This window comes from Leuciscus leuciscus, assembly GCF_965113295.1.
Source record: "Leuciscus leuciscus genome assembly, chromosome: 2".
Taxonomy (NCBI): domain Eukaryota; kingdom Metazoa; phylum Chordata; class Actinopteri; order Cypriniformes; family Leuciscidae; genus Leuciscus; species Leuciscus leuciscus.
This window is the reverse complement of record NC_138726.1, coordinates 9,924,723-9,945,290: the sequence shown is the minus strand read 5'-3', so window position 1 is coordinate 9,945,290 and position 20,568 is coordinate 9,924,723. Positions and strand designations below refer to the sequence as shown.

Sequence of the window (20,568 nt, the reverse complement as noted above, 5' to 3'; positions counted from 1 at the left end):
TTTGACTCTAATCTTTGGCCAAGAATCAGAATCAGAATCAGAATCAGAAAGAGCTTTATTGCCAAGTGTGCTTGCACCCACAAGGAATTTTTCTTGGTACTGAAGCTTCCAGTGCACATATACAAATACAAATACAACAAGAAACATAGTAATACAAATTCAAATTCAAGAAAACTAACAAAATAAACTGTTAAAGCATTGGGAAGGTGCTCAAAACAGGAAAACCATTATGATTTCATTTGTAGGGTGAAAAGTGTTGCAACTTTCCCTAAAGAGACAACTACTGACGGTAGGTAATTCCTATATAATTTGGCTGGCTTTGGATTCACCTCATCCCAATCAAATTTTATCGGTTATTTATTCTTCAATTGAAATGAGTCAGAATCCATAAGAAAAATGATTGCTGTGTAAAGTCAAGTCAATTTAATTTTGTATAGCACTTTTTCACAATACATTGTATCATTGCAGCTTTACAAAAAATCATTATGTTAATGTTTATAATATTTTTATGCCTTTATCACATTTATCAGATTAGAGCAGGGCGATAATAGTTAACATTTTGCAATAATACAAGCAATATTTTTGGTCAAAATGCTATATTCAGTCAAATGTACGTTTCAGGACATTTTTATATGAAATAATTTTAGGGAAATAGGCTTACCAATGAAGTGCTACACATGAAATGGTTAGAAATTTAGCAAAATCTATGAAAATGAATAAGGATGAAGTAACTCAGCATGCGCCCCACAGATCAACCAACGTAATGACCTTTGCACACAGAAAATAGTCCAATCTGACATCCATTGTTGAAACACCACAGAAAAAAAATTGGGGGGACAAAAAGTTCTTAAAATATAGGCCTTATAAAGATGAATTGTTTTAATTAATTCTAAAATGTCACATTAAATCTATATTTACAATATAACCACTTTGTGTTAAAAATGTTATGTTGCTGCAGTTAAATCCCAGGATTCCTCTCATGTATGGTGCAGGGGGGAGATTTTTACATGAAATCTCAAACTCAATTAAATATGTAAATTATATAATTTATAATTTTAAATTATATAATTTATAATTTTTAATTATATAATTTTAAAACACAAATTTTCACTCTGCAAAGTACAAATATGCAACCCTTTTATGATTTATTGGTATTTAAAGTTTATTTCAAACATTGCAAAGTAGAAAGACAGCACTTGCCACTGCCAGGGTTCCTACACATTTTCAATCTCAAAATTCCATTGCTATTTTTCCAGACTAAAATTTCCAAAACTCTCTAGAATGTTCATACCATATTCAACATCTTCAGTACCGATACCAACTGTGCGTTCTCGCTCTCTTCTCTCTGATGGCAAATTGTGAGATGCATTATGTAAAATGCCCATCTCGGCGAGTATTTAGGTAAACGCAAAAGAAAGAAAATGCTTGTTTTGTAAAATATTGGATCCGTGCATTAGCTCTTAAAGTGACAGCTTTTTTTCCATACTTTTCCAAACTGCGTAGGAACCCAGTGACCCTTCTCATGCATCAACTAGATCAGTTGGACAAATAGTGAAATCATTAAAGGCAGGTTGGTTGACTAGGCAGTATCACCTCCGGGTCTGCTATTTACAACCAATCGGATGTCGGCATAAATATAGAATGAAGACAGATCTATGTAAATGTTGGTCAAAATCATGTTAATATATTTCAAATTAGGAAAAAGTAAAAGTAATCAGTAAAAAAGTAAGTAAATTTTTTAAAAGGTGATTATAAAGTCTAAACAGCCATTTGCATTTTGATTGAAGGGTGGGGGGTCATAGTCGTAGATCTCAAAATCCTCTGCAGAGAAGTCATTAATTTGTTCAACTTTGCGTTTGATCTTGAGTTTGGGGAACGGACGTGGCTCTCGCTGAACCTGTGGGTACAGGACATGTTAGAAACACACTTTTTAAACTGTAGATAAGTACACACACCATTATGTCACGATTTCCCCTGTGTCTTGTGTGTTCTAGGACTTTTATTTTGAAGTCTATTTTATGTTTTCAATGTTCCCTTTGTTCTCTTCCTGTTGTTTGTTCCTGATTGCCTTTGTTTCTATAGGTACCCTTTTTTGTTTCCATGGCAATTTATTAGCCACACCTGTTCCTTGTTAGCTTTTGTTACCCAGTGTATACATGAATCAGTCACGTGACCTCTTACGTCATCCGCTCTTTTTCCAGTTGACTGCCGCCATCTTGAGTACCTACAGAGTACTGTCTATGGTACTGACAAGTATTAACTAGCTAGCTTGCTACTATTTACAGCTTCGTATGGATACAGTAAATGGCTACGAAAGACAACATTTCGCACCTCGACTGCCATGAAAAGAAACGCTACTTTCAAAAAATAATATCGTTAGGGTGTGATCCTTTTTTTTCTTCATCAAAACCGATTATGTTTATCAGTGGTTGTATATCAGGCAGGGACACGTTTGTGTGCAGTTTGTTTTGTAATTTCACCGACCCATAGCTATTACAGTGTCAGAAATAGAGATCTTAATGTTGCACATACTGTAAAGGAACACAGATGAATTTGAAGTATTTCATTAATGGTTTATTTTCATAAAGCCAGTTTTCACAAAAACTACATGTAAATGTTCTGTTATTAAAATAAAGGTCAATCAATTTGACTGCTGAAGCATTGGAGCAAAACTGTGGCAGTCTGGGCTAGTGGGCTTGAAACTACAAAACCTCTATAGAGAGAATTTGTTGAGTAGAACACCTTATTCACAGCAGCGCCATCTTTGATTTTTAACGGGGGGAAAAGCGAGGCTGTGAGGGATAGACGTAGCATCTCTTCAGTGGATTGTTCTGCTGATGAAACACTACAAAAATATATATATTTCCACGAAATTTCAGTAGACAAAAAACTCAGACAATATGAGCTGTGGATAATTATACGTGTATGAGCTTTATATACAGCTTTTCATAGCGGATGCCATTGAAAACACGGCAACTGCCTCGCTTTTATACTACCTGGCGCTGATCTGAATAAGGCAGGGCTCCAGACTAACTTTTTGCCTTGGTTGCACTGGTGCGCCTAACTTTTTTATTTAGGTGCACCAGCACAAAATTTGGGTGCACCCAAATTTTTCCTCGGCTGTATCACCTTTAACGCCACAATTTTAAGGTCACCTTTTTATTACGCTCTATACACATTCATATATATTATGTAAATGAATTTAAACAAGAAGGTGTAGGTAAAAACTTTTATTTATTTTTTGAAGCACAATTATTAACAGTATTCCTACTCTTACCGATACTGCTTATCGATACAGTACTTTAACTGTATTCTTATGGTTCTTTTTGTTTTATATATAACAAACAAAGATAAACAATAGATAAACAAAAGATAAACAATTAAACAAAGATACACTTTATATAGGCCTACACAGTGCTTTAATTTCAGGAAGGCCTATCAACATTACTGTTCAGGCATGGTCTAAAAAGAAATCTAATAAAGTAATAAAATGTAAAATAACACTGTAAAATTTATCATAAATAGATTAATGCTTATTAAAGCTGAAGTTATTCTTTCAAGAGCTGTGAGTGATTTTTCTCTTGTTGTTTGATTTACAGTAATGGCGCAATCGTCAGCATGTTTATTAGACTGCGGCCCCTTTAAGACCGGGTGCAGAATGCAGATCTAATAGGCTACTACTGATGCACCATTTTCTCCCAACTATTTCCATAACTACGTCCATTTAAGACATAAACTGTTTTAGTGAATCTCAAAGCCGGTAATTGACACGCTTTTGTGTACAATTGATCGTTTAGACGCGCACAATCTGCACATGAAACCGAAAGTATAATTTGCTTGTCTCGGCCGGTCTCGGTCTGTTTCGGAGCGCGCGCCGCCATGCGAACAGCATCTCTTGCGCAGATTTTTGTGTTTTTAATATCTCTTTCAGTTATTAAACGCGTCCCGCAATTTAGCAACAGTAGCTAGACTGCATTTACAACAATCACTGATCGTGCTGATACTGATTCTGAGTTTTAGGGAGAAATGACCGCCTAATGCTGCGAAGGGAAGAAGTTGCGCGTAGTTAGATAGTTTTTAATGGGTTTACCTCAATATATATTTTTTTATAATCTTTGGAAGCCGAAATTTTAAATAAAATCAGACTAATATAACAGACCTTAAGTGTAACCAGGCTACGTTTGAATGTTTAATTCTGTCCTCCGTCGTCACTCATTATTAAGCAGGGCTGTCGTGCGAGCTGTGGCACCGCGTGAGAGAAGAGTGTGAGTTCCGTCAAAGGAGAACAAACGCCAACAAACGTCCGTGGAGAGGCAGCGGATGCGAGGACGTTAGGTGCACCGGTGCGACTTAGGAAAAATGTTAGTCGCACACTTACAAAATTTGGTCGCATATGCGACCAAATTGGTCGCACTCTAGAGCCCTGTAAGGTCTGTCTCACATTTAGTAAACCCGCATCTAATTCCAAGCACATCGTCAATACATTTTACAGACGAGCAGCAAGAAAGTTGTGAAATCGACATCGGATGGATTTTGTTTTTAGACACTTTGCACCGGAATGCACGACACAAGAAATAAAGACCGGAATAATAGGCGCACAAGTGATTCAAGTGATTATACAATCTGAAAAATAGGCACTTTCAAATGTAGAGTATGATAGGCGAGCTCATATTCAACAGTTGTTAAATGAATTTATCTGATGCAATAATTGTTTGCAGAGAGCAACACATTTAAAGCCTTCATATTATGCATTATAAAAGTATTTTAATGCATTAATTATGCCTTGTGATGCACCTTATCACGAGTAATTGCAATCAGTTATAATACTTATCTATTCATTGTTACACCTTCAGAAAGTATAATGCATTAAAACACATGACAATAAACCTCTTTCAGATGTAACAAGGAATCTGCAAATATTACAATGCATTTTAACTTTGGTAACAATGATTTCTGAAAAGATGTAATGCATTATAATGTACAATTTGAATACCTTTATAATGTATTATACATAAAGGCTTTAAGTCCAAATTTTCTTCAGTATGTCAGTCTAAAAGGTAATGTATAGGTAATGCATAACCATTATGTGACTTCTGAAAGAAAAACATTCAACAACTAAACAGAATCATGGTTATCAAAATCATTGTGCACAATTTTTAACTATTAGAATTAACAAAAAGCACACATTATATAAGCAGATAACCTGTAAAGAAATTGTGTCAAAGTTCAGTTTAAGTACAGTAATTAATAAGATTATAAGATATTAATTTACACTTTGATATCAAGCGAGAATGCGACTTCAGTTTGGCAGTGCCGAGATAGGGTTAGAATGGAGAAAGCTCAACTTGTCATTGACAACATCTAATGCTTTCATACTTCCCCTTCAATCCCACTGAGCCTCCACCAAACCAATAAAATCATCATCTGCACAACATCAGAATCAAAAACAGCACCTTTCAGAGATACTGAAGAGAATTAAACGTGTATCACACAACATTATGCAAACTATTTTGATGTTGACCGTAAACATTACAGTACACTTAAAAGTAAACAACACATTAATTGGTTCTTAAGGAAAAAACAGAAACACTGTCAGGACAAAACATGTAGATGGTGGATATGTGCGTTTAGAGTGGAATGTCCTGAAGAGGGTGTCCTTTCCGTCTTAATTTTCAGACATCTTGCGAATCATGTAGTTGAGGATGCCACCATGATGGAAGTAAGTGAGCTCCACATCCGTGTCAAACCTCATCAAAGCCTGAAAGGTTTTCCCTGTGTCCAGCTGCAGAGATTAACGAAACACACCACATTTAATCATATGGAACAGGGAGAGAAAACTATTTAAGGCAGTGTTATTTTAGCATTGTTTACATACAATTGTATATAGCGTATATTTTTTTATTTTCAGTTTTCATATTAATTTAATTTTAGTACTTTTGTTATGTGCTTTTGTCCTATAGCTATAGCTGTTCTATAGCTTTATTTTTTATTAATTTTTTCAGTTTTAGTTTTAGTAATTTATTTGCCAAGGCAACATTTAAATTTTTTCAACTAATATTTATATTTTATTTCAAGAAAGAAAATACATTTCAATAATTAAATTATTAATGTCTTTTTTTTTTTTTTTACATGTTTTTTGTCTCTAAACCCCTCCTTTCCAGGAGTCTACTCTGCTCTGATTGGTCAGATGGCCCAGTCAGTTGTGATTGGTCTACTCTGCTCTGATTGGTCAGATGTCCCAGTCTGTTGTGATTGGTTTACTCTGCTCTGATTGGTCAGATGGCCCAGGCTGTTGTGATTTGCCTAATCTATTCTGAATGGTCAGACGGCTCAGTCTGTTGTGATTGGTCTACATTTACATTTACATTTATTCATTTAGCAGACGCTTTTATCCACGCTTTTGTCGCTTTTAATGTCGCTGCTCTGATTGGTCAGAAGGTCCAGTCTGTTGTGATTGGTCTACCACTTACTGTGTGTGCCGAAAACAAACCGCTCATTACCATATCTGAATTTCAGCTCCGGAGGCTTCCATAACATTTGATACACAGTGATACAACAGTAATGATGGTGTCGGTTTTACAGTATCAATCTCATCCTTTGGATGAGTGGATTTGCTTTTGCAGCACTGAAAACAGCATCTTCTCAACATGTCGACAACACGAAAACTCTTCCAGTCTCAGCTACAACTACAGTGTTTGAGGGCGGGTAAAAGTAAACGTGGTTCACAGACAGCCAATACAGACCATAGATGGGCATTATGCAAATGTGTTACATACCTAGGTAGGTTCGTGCAGGAAGTAGGACGAATTACTGACGACTCATTTCAGGCAGTTAAAAATTGGTTCTTTCTTTTGGGACTTTGATCTTTTAAACTTTGCAGACCTTTTACATTACCAACTACATGAAATATAATATCCAAAAAAGCATAATAGGGGCACTTGATTTTAAGGACATTTTTGTTTAGTGCTGTATACTTTTGGTAATGTGTTGTGTGGCCACATGATGTAAAATGTGAGCTCCTGAAGAGAAAGCAGTTGAAAGCTGCTGATTTAAGGCAGGGTTTGTGGTGGAATCATAAGCTCTACCTTGATGTCCACAATCATTCTGGGAGTGAGCTGTGGGGGAATCATCACAGTGTATCGCTCGCGGCCAGTGAGCCCGAGGCTTTCAGCGCTGTCATCCGGCAGGTACTCAAGAGGAATGATGCCCATGCCCACCAGATTACTGCGATGAATCCGCTCGTAACTCTCTGCTAGTACAGCTTTGATGCCCTAAGGGAGAAAATCAATAGCAGTTTCACTGAGAGGGTTGCACACTACACCCTTTTTTGTTTTATCCAGAAACTGACTGTTTAACTATCAAAGGCCCTGTTTACACCTGGTATTAAGATGCGTTTTAGTCGATCGGATCACAAGTAGACAAGTGAGACACATTCCTGTATACACCTGGTATTTTAATCCGTCTCTTTTGTTCACTTTCAACCACTTCTGTCCTGATTTCTTCGATGGGAGGGTCTATGGGCGGTTAATGGGCTTTTTCAGAATTTTTGATCTAATGGACAAAATAAGCTTGCGCAAAAAGACGACAGAAAAACACATGGAGAGCAGAAGCTTTCGTTTCTGTTCTCATAGCAGCAAGACCACAGCAAATGCTGTGAGTGTGTGTTAGAAATCAGGAATGGTGAGAGAACATTGTGCTTGGAACGTTTTTGTCTTTAAACCAAACTCTTCAGCGGACAGTTTTAATCCCGTCTGGCTAGTACACTTCAAATAATGTTTACTCATTAAGTCAGTAGGCGGAGAGTAGGCAGTGTTTTGTGGCTGTTCAAACGCATTCGATCAGATGAGCATCTACACTACGAAAGCAATCCGGTCAAATACTACCTCTGGAAGTGGGCGAAAGTGAACAAGCTCGTGGTGACGCCGTTTACACCTGTATTTAGCTTCGTCCACTTGTGATCCGATCGACCAAAACGCATCTTAATAACAGGTGTAAACAGAGCCAAGAGTAAAGACGACGCATTCAAAATATACATACAAAAAAATAATAATGGGTAAGCAACCACTTATGAAAAAAAGTACACTTAATTTTAAAATTAGTAATCATAATATACTTTAAAAACACACACTTAAGTACACACTGAATATAATGTTATTGGACACTAAACTTACCCTCTTAAGTAGAACTTAAATACATCTTTATATGTAATTTTATAATTACTTCTGTTGTCTTTAAAGTATGGTTAACGTGTACTGCTGAATGTACTAACAAGCATTTATGTTAAAATGAAATGTATTTAATTTCTATTGAAACTTGTATGGCATATATTTAAATACATTTGTAATTGCACATTTGTAATAAAGTTGTAATAAAGTTGCAATTTAGTACATTTCAAAATATAATAACGAATAACACTTCAGTTAGAAATATATTCAAGTACTTTACATGTGCTTTAGTATGTTAGTCAACACATCAAAATAAGTGTATTTCTTCAAAGCATGACAGAAGATTATTAAAAATAATGATGTATGATTATTAAAATGTACTTTAAAGTAAAACTTTTAATTTGACATTATTACAAAGTGCAATTTTTAGAAGTGTACTTAAGCGTGTTTAGAAACAGTCATGAAAGTGTTCTCTCTTTAAGTAAACTTAAGTGGCCTTTTATTTGATTAATATAATATCATCTGCAAGTACAGGTTTTTTTTATATATATACTTAATATTTGAAATACTCTACAAGTGCACATTCAATTCAATTAAGTCCACTTCTTGTTGACAAGGGACATCACATTCAGACAAGATTCAAATTGATTGAGACTGCAATAAATCAAACTACATTGGCACAAGATGTACTGGAAAAATATTTTATCCCATATATGTAGTTTCCAGACAGACATTAGCCGCGTTTCCACTGTCGGGCCAGGGCCGGGCCGTGCTAGTGCGTGCCAGGGCCAGGGCCAGTCGCGTTTCCACTGTCATTTCCGGGGCTTGATCGGGGCTTACTCGGGGCCAACGGCCAGGATTTCTGGCCCGTCGAATACCTTGGGCCAAAGCGGGCCAGCTCGGGCTAGAGGAGTGGTTACGAACAGAGGCGGAGTTCACCTGAGTCGGGAGACGGCAGCGCCGGATGATTCTGTCAGCATTAAAGACTTTTAAAATAATTTAACTTGCGTTCATGTTTGAATGCCTTGTGTTTGTGATGCAAAAGACTATGCGCGCTAACCATTACCATAGTAAACATAGTAAACGCTTGAAGATACGCATAGTAAAAAAAACATAGTGAACGCTTGAAGAAATCAGACCAATCATAAAGGCTATCACAGTCATGTTTTTATTTTATCTGTCAGTAGCCTACTGACAGACTACTAAAGTAGTCTCTTTATACCGGACTATCATAAAATAAAGCAACTTTTTTTTTCGGGAGCTTCCTCTGTTTCTCTGACTGAAAATATCTGTATGGGAGTCGAGAGAGTGCTAAAGCTCCTCAGGTCGTATTTTTGGTGGCATATATTTGTAGAAATTATCATTCTTTCTAAATGTGATGTAAATATGTCCTGTAACTACCAGATAAACAGTAACAGACGCGACTGAAGAAGTAAGTGTGTCCTCTTTCTTTTGTGAAATAGACCTAACGGTAATTTATTTCTGAGTGACTAATGTGCAATTTTGACATAAATTAATTCATTATGATCAATGTATCACTTTTTATTGTAAACCTGTGGTAAAACATCGATGCTTGGGTTTTAAACATTCAAGTAAACAACAAAAATGCCAGCAAACGGCCGCTTTTATCATGTTTGTTTTCAACGCTGTTTCCAGTGATTTCTGATTAGTTTTCTGATAAAAACTTCCATTTGTTGGTGAATGGGTTAGTGTGACGTTGTTCCAGAGAGGCGTGTTACGGGCGTGTTTTAGTGAAGCGCTGTGGAGCTTCTGGCCCGACAGTGGAAACGCAGGCCCGGTGCTATTAGCCCGAGGCTATTAGCCCGGCACGGCCCGTTTAAAGCCCTGGCTCGCACTGGCCCGACAGTGGAAACGCGGCTATTGATCATCGTGTCCAAGTCACCATGGTTCTCAAACCTGTCCTGGAGGACCCCCAATACTGTACGTTTTCTTTGTCTCCCTGATCAAACACACCTGATTAAACTCATCAGCTCATTATCACATGGGTTAATGAGCTGATGAGTTGAATCAGGTGTGTTTGATTAGGGAGACAAAGAAAACGTACAGTATTGGGGGTCCTCCAGGACAGGTTTGAGAACCACTGATCTAGATTAACTATAAACCTTACCAGGAGGAAGGGCCCTTTAGCAGCCCAATCTCTAGAGCTTCCTGATCCATACTCTTTGCCTGCCAGAATCAAGAGAGGATGACCAGCCTGCTGATATTTTTCTGCAGCATCAAACACATCCATCTGTAAAAAACAACAACAACAAAAAAACACAAAAACAACATTTTATTACAATTGTCAAATGTGAACATTTCTCTGGTATGGAAAAACGTGTTAAAAAATAACATGGGTTTATAGTATATTAATCTAACGGATTAGTATAATAATCTAATGGATTATTAGTATAATAATAAGCTTGACATTAACTTTTTGCTCACCAGCCACAGTGGCTAGTGGTTTTCCAAAATTTCTCACCACTCATTTTCACTGGCCACAATTTTGACATCGATACCATGGGGAAAAACTTCCATTTAGATATTTTTAGTATTATCTAATAATTTGGCAGCCGGTATATTAGGCTGCTGTCACTTTAAGACCAGACGCACAGACCCCTTATACTGGTTTACATAGACATAATAAATACATAGACGCCCTATTGGCCGCTTTGGAACGTTGCTGCGATACGTCAACGCGTCCGCCATTTTGCGGAGGGCAAGACAGCGCTGTAATCAAATGCTAGTAAACAGGTGAGCTGCGGTTTTTCTGGATAAAAACCCCCCAAAAAAACTTACATTTATCAACCGATTTCAGTGGTTTGTATGTGGTGTACAAAAAAGTTCCATCTCTAGTTATTTAAAATCTCGATAGTTAGACTTATAAAATATTTTTTTAATAAGGAATGGCCAAAGCTCAGGCTTGTCATGTATTTGGCTTTTTATTCTTGGATAAGAATTGTGAACACCCCCATACTGAGATATAATTTAATTTTCACATTAAATTAAATAAAGTTTTCTTATTGTGGAAAAAGCATATTCTGTCATTGACCCGATTTTAGCAACAACAAAGATAACTGATGGATCCTTTATGGTAATACATATGATGTAGTACAACTACAGTGCAATGCAAATAGTAAATATAAGATAAAGTGAGAAGTAGGCTAATAGTAAATAGTTTAGTCAATAAAATAAACAAACAGTATACAGCAAATAAAATAGTAATGAAAAGTATAATTATATAATATCATACTATAATATAATAATAATAATATATTGATAATAGCATATAGTTTATGTATAATACTATAATAATAGCAATAGAATTTTAAATATCAATTACAGAATATAGACAATAAAAATAATAAGTTAAATAGTTACTATGAATAGTACAATAATTTAACAGCATAACTATAATAGATTGATACTCGCAAGTGGTATATTATTATAATAACAATAATAAATAATGTAAATTTATATATTTTAAAATATTCTTACATAGGCTATATAAAATAAAATGACTCAACCCTGTCTCTTTTTGTTAAAGTTCAGTTTTTAAAAGGTATAAGAAGCTATACAAGTCAAGAAATAAAGTAAACGATTCAGTCAAACATACAGCAGGCTACAACATTAAAGTTAAATAGCCTAAATATATAAAGTTATGAAACTTCACTTTGCCCTCAGCCAAAACGATTTGCCAAGGAACAAATTATAGATTAATGAGACCAAAGATCGCCCGTTAGATATACACAAGACGAATTATTCTCATGTTTAACCACTAGACTAAAGACATCAGATCCAGCGGCGAACGTCAGAAGCACTAGCCGAGGTAAGGCTGTTCTCGGGGGGGTATATATGAGCGCTGAGCGCCCGGTGATCGCTGGATCTCACAACTCCGAAACCGGCAGATAACATTTTTAAATAGGCGCTATCTTTATAAATAAACAGATTTGAGCTTTAAACAATTACATTGTCGACTGAAAAACTCTTAAAACTATATTTCGTGACACAATAACAGTAGTATTTTAAAATTTCGCGGCCTTTCTCCTCTGAAAATAAAAATAGTAAATGAAATACAACCAGAAACACATTTTCAGTTTTGCTTGTGAAAGGTAATTCCTTGAGACCTGTTTTCAATTGTGTGGCGATTTGTAAAGCCCCAAGCAGCGCACGAAATATGCATTTTTCTCAATTCTCGTTATGAGAGGTATGGGAAAGTTGCCCTCCGCAGTATGGCGCCGTTGACGTACGATCCAGCGGCCAATAGGGCGTCTATGTATTTATTATGTCTATGCTGGTTTATATTATAGGCAATACACTTGGCTTTATGTGCGCTCTTTGGGTGTGAGCACAAAATCTGCTGGAATGAAAAAAATTTTGCACAATACACACATTCCCACAGTGAAATTCAAGCCCTGTAACACCAACAATATTCATTCGGATCAAATGAAACAAGAGAGTGAGGGGAGGCGGGTTTGTGTGTCAACTCTCTGTCAGAGAGATGAGAAAACAAGAAAGCGCAGCTGGTATCCTGTATCTTTTCGGGAGAAAATGAGTATTGGAAGCGTTTCAGATATTTCAGTATCAATATGTATTAAAAAAAATCTATATTTTTGACAACACTACATTGCAGTTAGTTTATTATTTCAGATGCCTTTTTAAAAGACTACAATTGAAAAATGTATATTATATAAAATTCAACCCGTCAAAGTGGCTAATAGGAGTGATTGCGATACACACCACTGCTGAAATCCACCCACATCTGGCGGGTGTTAACGTCAAGCCCTGTGTGTGTATATGTATATGTATATATATATATGAAAAAAATACAGTCTCCTACCGTCTCTCCTGTAGGAAGATAAGTGGTGCTTGGAGCTTGCTTGTTTATAAACTTGTTAAAAAGGCGGATGTTGGCAAATGTGCCTCGAGCCATGACTGCGTCGTTGCCTCGACGAGAACCGTACGAGTTAAACTCTCTTGCAGTGAGTCTAGCAAAGGAAAGGAATATTTCATTACTCACAGTGTTCCAAGTCATATCTCAATTAATCACAATGAGTAATAATCTACAACTTTTTTTGCTAAAACAATGTATACCAGACTACAGAGAGACAGTCATGTAACAGCTTGAATTCTTGAGGATGCTAAAAGTCTTACCCATGGCTAGTTAGGTAGCGTGCAGCAGGGCTGTTGCGTGCAATGTTACCAGCAGGCGAGATGTGGTCTGTGGTCACAGAATCTCCCAAATTCAGCAGTACATATGCATCTGTTATGGGCTTTGGTGTCTGGAGATCCCGGGTCTAAAATCGTAACAGCAGCAAAGCAATATATGTTTACAGTTCTTGCCTACCCTTGTCAAAGTTTCATTGTATTGAATGTGCACTAGTGGTATTAAAAAATAATAATTATATATATAAATGTAATAAAATAAATGGTTACTTAAGTACTTGAAGAGTGTACACTTGCATACAGTACCTATGTTTCTTAACACAATAATTCCCAAATTAATTTTTTTACTTCAAAGTTCATATGCGCCACCTTGTGGCTGATTTTCACAAAAATTGGTACAAATATGTCAATTTTTTTTGTCCGGTGAAATTTTATATTTCAAAATACTGCTCCTTTAAGGGGGTCAAAAAAAAACTCTAAAGTTTAGCTAATTGTATTTAATATAAATTGAAACTAGAATACATTTTATTAACATTAAATGTCTGAAACCATTACATTCAGTTTGCACTTAAGTATATTCATTTAAAGTATATTATTTAAATAAGAACTCTTTTTAAAAGTAGGCTAAAGTGCACTTCTTTTTCATAATAGTACAGTTATGACACTGAACACATATAAAAAAAAAACAGTATACAATACCAGTCCATCAAAGAAAGGTGGGGATTTTATGTAAGTGGAACTGGAATCCCAGTTGTACAGTTTGTCAGAGGAGGCTTCCAGGGAGTTCCAGCGTTCATTCACTTTCTGAATATGAAAATAGACAAAGACTACAGTTCAATTTATTACATTTACTTTTTGTATCTGGACATTGTTTTGATTTATGACAGACGAGTTAATAATTTAAAAGTACCTCAATTTTCTCATAGACCTCCTTAAACATGGCAGGAATGACAAACTGTCTCTCCACCACCTGGATTTCCTCTCGTGTGGGCCAGATGTCCCTTAGGAAAATCTCTTTTCCCTTAGAGTTCACAGCTGGATTAAGACAGGCCAAGAAACATTGTTGCTTTTGATGCTCTTTAGGGAGAACCAAGTAAAATAATGAGATTAATACCTGGTAAATATTACTTACCTAAAGGCTCTTTTTCAAAATCTATCCTCACTGTGCCTGCGATAGCATAGGCAATGACCAGTGGAGGAGAGGCCAAGTAATTGGCACGTGTGTTGGGATGGACACGACCCTCAAAGTTTCTGTTTCCAGACAGGACACCAGCAGCAACCAAATCACCCTGTGACATAAAAAAATAAAAAAATCATAATTTTTTTTTTCTAAATATTATAACATTATCCCAAAACATTATAAAATGGAGAGTAAAAGCTTGTTTACCTGAGTAATTGCCTCTACAACCTGCTCTGGAAGGGGTCCACTGTTTCCAATGCAGGTCATGCAGCCATAACCAACAACCTCAAAACTAAAGACAGATAAATAATATTACAAATTTGTTAGATTTTGTAAGCATATTGTGTAGTTAAGCTGTCCTCATATTTTGATGGTTTTAACTTTGAGTTTCTCACCCTAACTGAGTGAGGAAGTCCATGACTCCACTCTCTTTAAGGTAGTAGGTGACCACTCCACTCCCTGGAGACAGACTGGTCTTTATGTACGGCTTGACACTGAGACCACACTGTACAGCCTTCTGAGCCAAGAGACCTGACGGAAATAAAGAGCAGCATTACATTACCATAGACAAAAATACATTGAGCATATTTATAAAGTCAGTGGTTCTCAACATAGATATGTGTAGACATTCGACCGCTCCAGACACGTCGACGCACGCGCCATCTTGGAACGGTCAGCGTGTCGTCACTCATAGTAAGAATCAATGATACCATAACATTGTGCAGTTTCTGGTTGTGAATCTGCCAACATTTAAATTCCAAAAGAAATGGGATAACCTTTGGTTTGTGTTTCTATATCTATTAACTCAATGGTACTTTTTAATTAATTAATTTTTACTATGGTAACTTTTTAATGGTGTATTAGCTAGTGCTAGCCTGGCTATCACCAGACCAAGCTCAATCTTTTAAGACTGAACATTGGTCTGGGGAGTCGGCTACGTATTTTCTACTGCACAAGAGGCGTGATCAACGGGCATAGTTCAAATGACTCTGTACCCCATTGGATAGTCCTTCAACCAATCAGACCAACGATCCAGGTGATGTACTTTGCAGAGCTAGGCGAAAATTCCAGGCAGGAAATGTGTAACCAAACGTGTTGATCAGCGGTTTGCAGAAGCAGCAATGGAATCAAACGATTTTTGCAGGTTGTGCAAAAATAACATGAAAGTTAATGGTATTTACACCCACTCGAGCGATTTGTTTGCTAAAAAGAAGCCATTGAGCATCGTCGAGAGGTTAAAAGGAATTGGACAGAGCCGTAACGGATCTGGAATTGGATTGGATTAAACCCGCCAATAGCACGCGAGGTGGATAAGCCAGTTTGTGATTGGTTCCCGCAAATTTGTAAAGGAAGCAGCAGAGATAAATGTACAGGTTTCCAGCCTGAGCTGCAGGGCGAAATCAAATCGCCGGCAGATCAGGCTGGGTTAACCCAGTCTAAGCTAGCGCCTTCGTCTTGTTGTATTGTGTTAGTTTAGCAAAAACACCAGCTGAAGTCTATTGCAGATATAGATATTCATAGATGCGTCGAACTAGAGTTGCAGACGATCAGTCCACTTGCTGTCGAGTGTTCATGGACCAGCTTTGACCGTTCCAATTACTTTTATAATGACTTTTTCTGGGGCTTAAAAGTGGTAGTTGCATAGCTGTCAATGGAGGGACAGAAAGCTCTCAAATGTCATTAAAAAGATCTCCATTTGTGTTCCAAAGATGAACGAAAGTCTTACGGGTTTGGAACGACATGAGGGTGAGAAATAAATGACAGAATTTTCATGGGTGAACGAATCCTTTAAAATCTGTCCTTAAAGGGACAGTTCAAACAAATATTAAAATGATATCAGTAGAACGATTTAAAATATGGAAAAGAGCAGCCTGCTAACCATTCTTTTGTGTTAAAAAGGAGGGGAAAACCTTGCTTGAAGTGACTTGAGGATGAGTGGATGAATTATACTTTGGGTGTAAATGATCCCTGTGTGCAGACATGTACCTGCTCCCAGCATGACTGAGGGGTTACTGGTGTTGGTACAGCTGGTAATGGCTGCGATGACCACAGATCCGTGAGAGAGTGAATACTCTGCACCGTTAAACTGGAATGGTACTCGAACATCATGGCGCTCGGGAGCCACCTGGAATCCTTTAAAGCCTTGCTGTAGACAACAGACAATAATGGATGATAAAGGTGTGCAGGAATATTTCTCTAGACATGAGTGGTTGCTTCAGCACTGCTTTAAGGAAATTAAAATCTGATGTTTATGGATTTTATGACTGTTATGTCCATATATTAGCTTTGAGATCATCTTTAGGCTAAGGAAATATGTCAATACAGGAATGTATTAAACCCACTTCCACCACATGAGGAAAAAACATTTTAATCTAAAAAAACAATCTAAATTAATTATTAAAATAAATAAAGGGGGAAAACATTGAATGAATTAAAATAATTTAAATGTTGAAATGATATACTCTCTTAATTATGAGGAAAAATGTAATAAAATGATGACATCAAGTCTTAATTATAAGATTAAAAAGTCAAAATTATATAAGTATATAATAGTTATGTAATAATCACAAGTTCAACTTTGTCAATTGTGACTTTATCTCATAATTTAAGTTGAAATTGACAAACAATTGATGTCAACTGTTTCTTGTCAAATTTGACTCGTGTAATAATTAACTATTCAACTATTTGTGCAATAATTATGAGTGATAATTTCAACAATTTATGTAAAAAAAATGTATGTCAGTTTTAACTTAAAGGAACACTCCACCGTTTTTTGAAATAGGGCTTATTCACCTTCTTTCCCACATTTAGATAGGTTGGCAAATGCATTTTTGTCTCAGTGCATGCATTGTTTTAGTTTGACAGGGTCGGCGTGAGCTTAGCTTAGCATAATGAATGGAATCCTTTGTTGCCAGCTAGCATGTCCTGAATAAAAGTGATATAAAAATATAAAAAACCCCACCTAATTACTTCTTGTGGCCTGCGTATTCACAACAAGTACAAATAGCGATGCAGATTAACACTAGGCGATTTCCTAGGCAGATATTGACTTATATATTAAGGACTATATTAGGGGGAAGCACAGGCGAAGCACTGCTACTTGGGCGTGATATCTCTGCGCCCAAGTAGCAGTGCTTCCCCCTAATATAGTCCCAAGTCAAAATCTGCATAGGAAATCGCCTAGTGTTAATCTGCATCGCTATTTGTACTCGTTGTGAATACGCAGGCCACAAGAAGTAATTAGGTGGGGTTTTTTATATTTTTTATATCACTTTTACTCAGGACATGCTAGCTGGCAACAAAGGATTCCATTCATTATGCTAAGCTAAGCTAGCGCCAACCCTGTCAAACTAAAACAATGCATGCACTGAGACAAAAATGCATTTGCCACCTATCTAAATGTAGGAAAGAAGGTGAATAAGCCCTATTTCAAAAAACGGTGGAGTGTTCCCCGGTGGAGTGTTCAAATTATTATCATTGTTTTTTATGTCAATTGTGAATTTATGTAATAATTACTTTTTTGGCAATTTCAACTTATGCCAATTTCTTTTTATGACAGTTGTGGCTTTTGATGTCAATTTCATTTATTGTCAGTTATGCCTAATGTCATAAATGACTTACCAGCGGAAATAGGCTTTCACAGGAATTCGATCTCTGCTCATCATGTAATTTCGTGGGATTGCTAAGCTTTTAGTTTAGCACAGTGGTCATTTACTCTTTAAAATGATTAGTTTTTCCATACACAATATATTATGATTGAACAATCCTCACTCTATTTCATTTTCAATTTTGGCTGTGGAGCTGAACTATCTGTTTCTTTTTCAAAAGCACAAAACTGGGAAAGACCTCAAAAAGTGTGTAGAGAGATTACTTTTGGGAGATCCATGAAGAAACAGAATACTGTATTATCTCAAGAATCAAAGGGAATGTGTGTCCTGTGTGTTTTCCAGGTATTACTGTGACATGTACCTTGGCCGCTAAACACGTTTCAAAGTCCTGCTTCATGTCTGATACAGCCACTTTGTCATGTGGCCGTTTAGGACCACTGCAGCAGGGGACAACCGTACTGAGGTCCAACTCAAATACCTGGATGTGAAAAAATGACACATACATTTAGCAGAAAGTGGTGCAGACAACAGTGACTAGTGCAAACATATCAGTGAACCGCACATTTGTGTTGGGTTTAGATACCTGAGTGAACTGTGGATCTTGAGAAGTGTTGCTGTAGTCTCTGAACATGCCCACCGCTCTCAGATACTTTTCTATGTAACTTAGATTCTCCATGTCCCTCCCTTAAAAACAAATATGTATAAAACACACATAAACAATGAGAGTCCAGTTTCCAACCTTCTGATATCCAGTAAAGTAATTCCACCTTACTGACCACAGGAGAATGTGCTTAATTGTACTGAATATGCACGTCAAATCTTAAAAGTATTTCTAAAAAATAAACTATACTACTGTTTATAATATTAATAAAAATTAAAAAAGGCCACTTAAGTGTACTTAAAGAGAGTACACTTTCATAACTATGTATCTACACACTGTGTTAAGAAAGTGCACTTTATAATAATGTCAAATGTCAAAAAGTTTTACTGTTAAGTACATTTTAAATTATATTTTAATAATCTAGTCATGCTTTAAAGTACACTTATTTTGCTGTTTTGACTAACATAATAAAGCACATGTAAAATAATGGCAGTGTTATTCGATAGTACATTTAAGCATATATTTTAAATGTATTAAATTGCAATTTCATCACCACAAATGTATAATTGCAAATATATTTAAACACGAGATACAAGTTTCAATAGAAATTACATTAAAATATATTTGAGTATACCATATATGCTCATCAGTGTAGCATAGATATATACACTAGATGTCGCCTTAAAGACATTCGTTCCAATGAACTGCCGTAGACAAGGCGACATCTAGTGTGTATATATCTATGCACCAGTCTGCGCACACGTCAGATCAGATCACTCGGACATGGCTGTGTATAAGTGGTAAAAACGATATAAATACTGTTCGTTTTCTCACACAAACCGCTCGTTTCGTGTCTTAGGCCATCAATGTGTACTTACGATGGGGAATTGTTTAATTTGGACGACGGGGAATTGTTTTAATTTGGACTCTGTGCATGCTCTTTGAGATAATGACCATAGACCTGCATTATATGACTGACAGACAAGAACGGTTTGACCTAAAAATATCAAATTGAAAAAAAAGACACCTACATCTTGGATGCCCTTGAGGTAAGCTAAAACATACCAAAAATTAATTTCAAAGTGAACTATCCCTTTAAGTGGGTCAAAAAAAACCTCTAATGTTCAGCCAATTGCATTTAATATAAATGTAAACTATAATATATTTTCATTTATTTGAAGTTAACATGCATTTAAGTGTCCGAAAGCAGTTATTTGGAAACATTTTAGTTAAGGTTCCAATTCTCACTATTAACTAACTATTACCTACGACTTTTGCCTCAATTAACTCCTGATCACTGCTTATTAATAGTTAGTTAGGTAGTTGTTAAATTTAGGAATTGGGTAGGATTAATAGATGTAGAATATGGTCATGCAGAATAAGGCATTAATATGTGCTTTATAAGTACTAATAAAAAGCCAATATCCTAGTAATATGCATGCTAATAAGCAACTAGTTAATAGTGAGAATTGGACCCTAAATTAAAGTGTTACCAGTTTTGCTTTTGTTTTTTTAAAGTATGCTTAAGTGTACTTGAAAACTGATCAGGGACAGGTTAGCGTACCGGTCTGCGTCAGATATTGAATGCTGATGGGGTCTACAGGGAAGAATGCAGCGGTGGCTCCATACTCAGGGCACATGTTGGCGATGGTGGCACGGTCAGCGATAGACAGCTGGGCAACACCAGGGCCAAAGAACTCCACAAACTTTCCAACCACACCAACTTGCCGCAAATGCTGGGAAGATAAAGAATATAATAAAACAAAGCAACTTATCCATTGAGTTCTTCTAGTAGGGAGAATTTTTTTAACGTTTCCAATATTTTCAAACCAAAGCCACCATAAAATC

General features: G+C 36.4%; 1 protein-coding gene and 2 long non-coding RNA genes across 4 annotated transcripts in view; 1 reads left to right on the top strand and 2 right to left on the bottom strand.

The window, feature by feature from the left end:
* Positions 1 to 37: 37 nt before the first annotated feature.
* LOC309492733 lies at positions 38 to 2,333 on the bottom strand. The gene is made up of 2 exons (XR_014203674.1): positions 1,497 to 2,333; positions 38 to 731 (listed from the first exon to the last, which is right to left on the bottom strand). It is a non-coding gene; the product is annotated as an uncharacterized lncRNA (long non-coding RNA).
* Positions 2,334 to 2,575: 242 nt separating this feature from the next.
* On the top strand, positions 2,576 to 5,589 carry LOC309492732. The gene is made up of 2 exons (XR_014203673.1): positions 2,576 to 3,016; positions 4,431 to 5,589. It is a non-coding gene; the product is annotated as an uncharacterized lncRNA (long non-coding RNA).
* Positions 4,839 to 20,568, bottom strand: part of aco1 (aconitase 1, soluble) — a 28,955-nt gene continuing 13,225 nt past the window's right edge. For both annotated transcript variants that reach the window (XM_082161717.1, XM_082161718.1), the window contains exons 8-21: positions 20,285 to 20,456; positions 18,703 to 18,803; positions 18,481 to 18,597; positions 16,498 to 16,657; positions 14,907 to 15,042; positions 14,719 to 14,803; positions 14,464 to 14,620; positions 14,242 to 14,366; positions 14,031 to 14,135; positions 13,320 to 13,462; positions 13,006 to 13,153; positions 10,294 to 10,416; positions 7,086 to 7,271; positions 4,839 to 5,782 (exon numbers count right to left, since the gene is read on the bottom strand). In XM_082161717.1, coding sequence (XP_082017843.1) covers positions 5,666 to 5,782; positions 7,086 to 7,271; positions 10,294 to 10,416; positions 13,006 to 13,153; positions 13,320 to 13,462; positions 14,031 to 14,135; positions 14,242 to 14,366; positions 14,464 to 14,620; positions 14,719 to 14,803; positions 14,907 to 15,042; positions 16,498 to 16,657; positions 18,481 to 18,597; positions 18,703 to 18,803; positions 20,285 to 20,456 — 1,875 coding nt within the window. In that variant the 3' untranslated portion in view covers positions 4,839 to 5,665. The remainder of the gene's footprint in view (positions 5,783 to 7,085; positions 7,272 to 10,293; positions 10,417 to 13,005; positions 13,154 to 13,319; positions 13,463 to 14,030; positions 14,136 to 14,241; positions 14,367 to 14,463; positions 14,621 to 14,718; positions 14,804 to 14,906; positions 15,043 to 16,497; positions 16,658 to 18,480; positions 18,598 to 18,702; positions 18,804 to 20,284; positions 20,457 to 20,568) is intronic.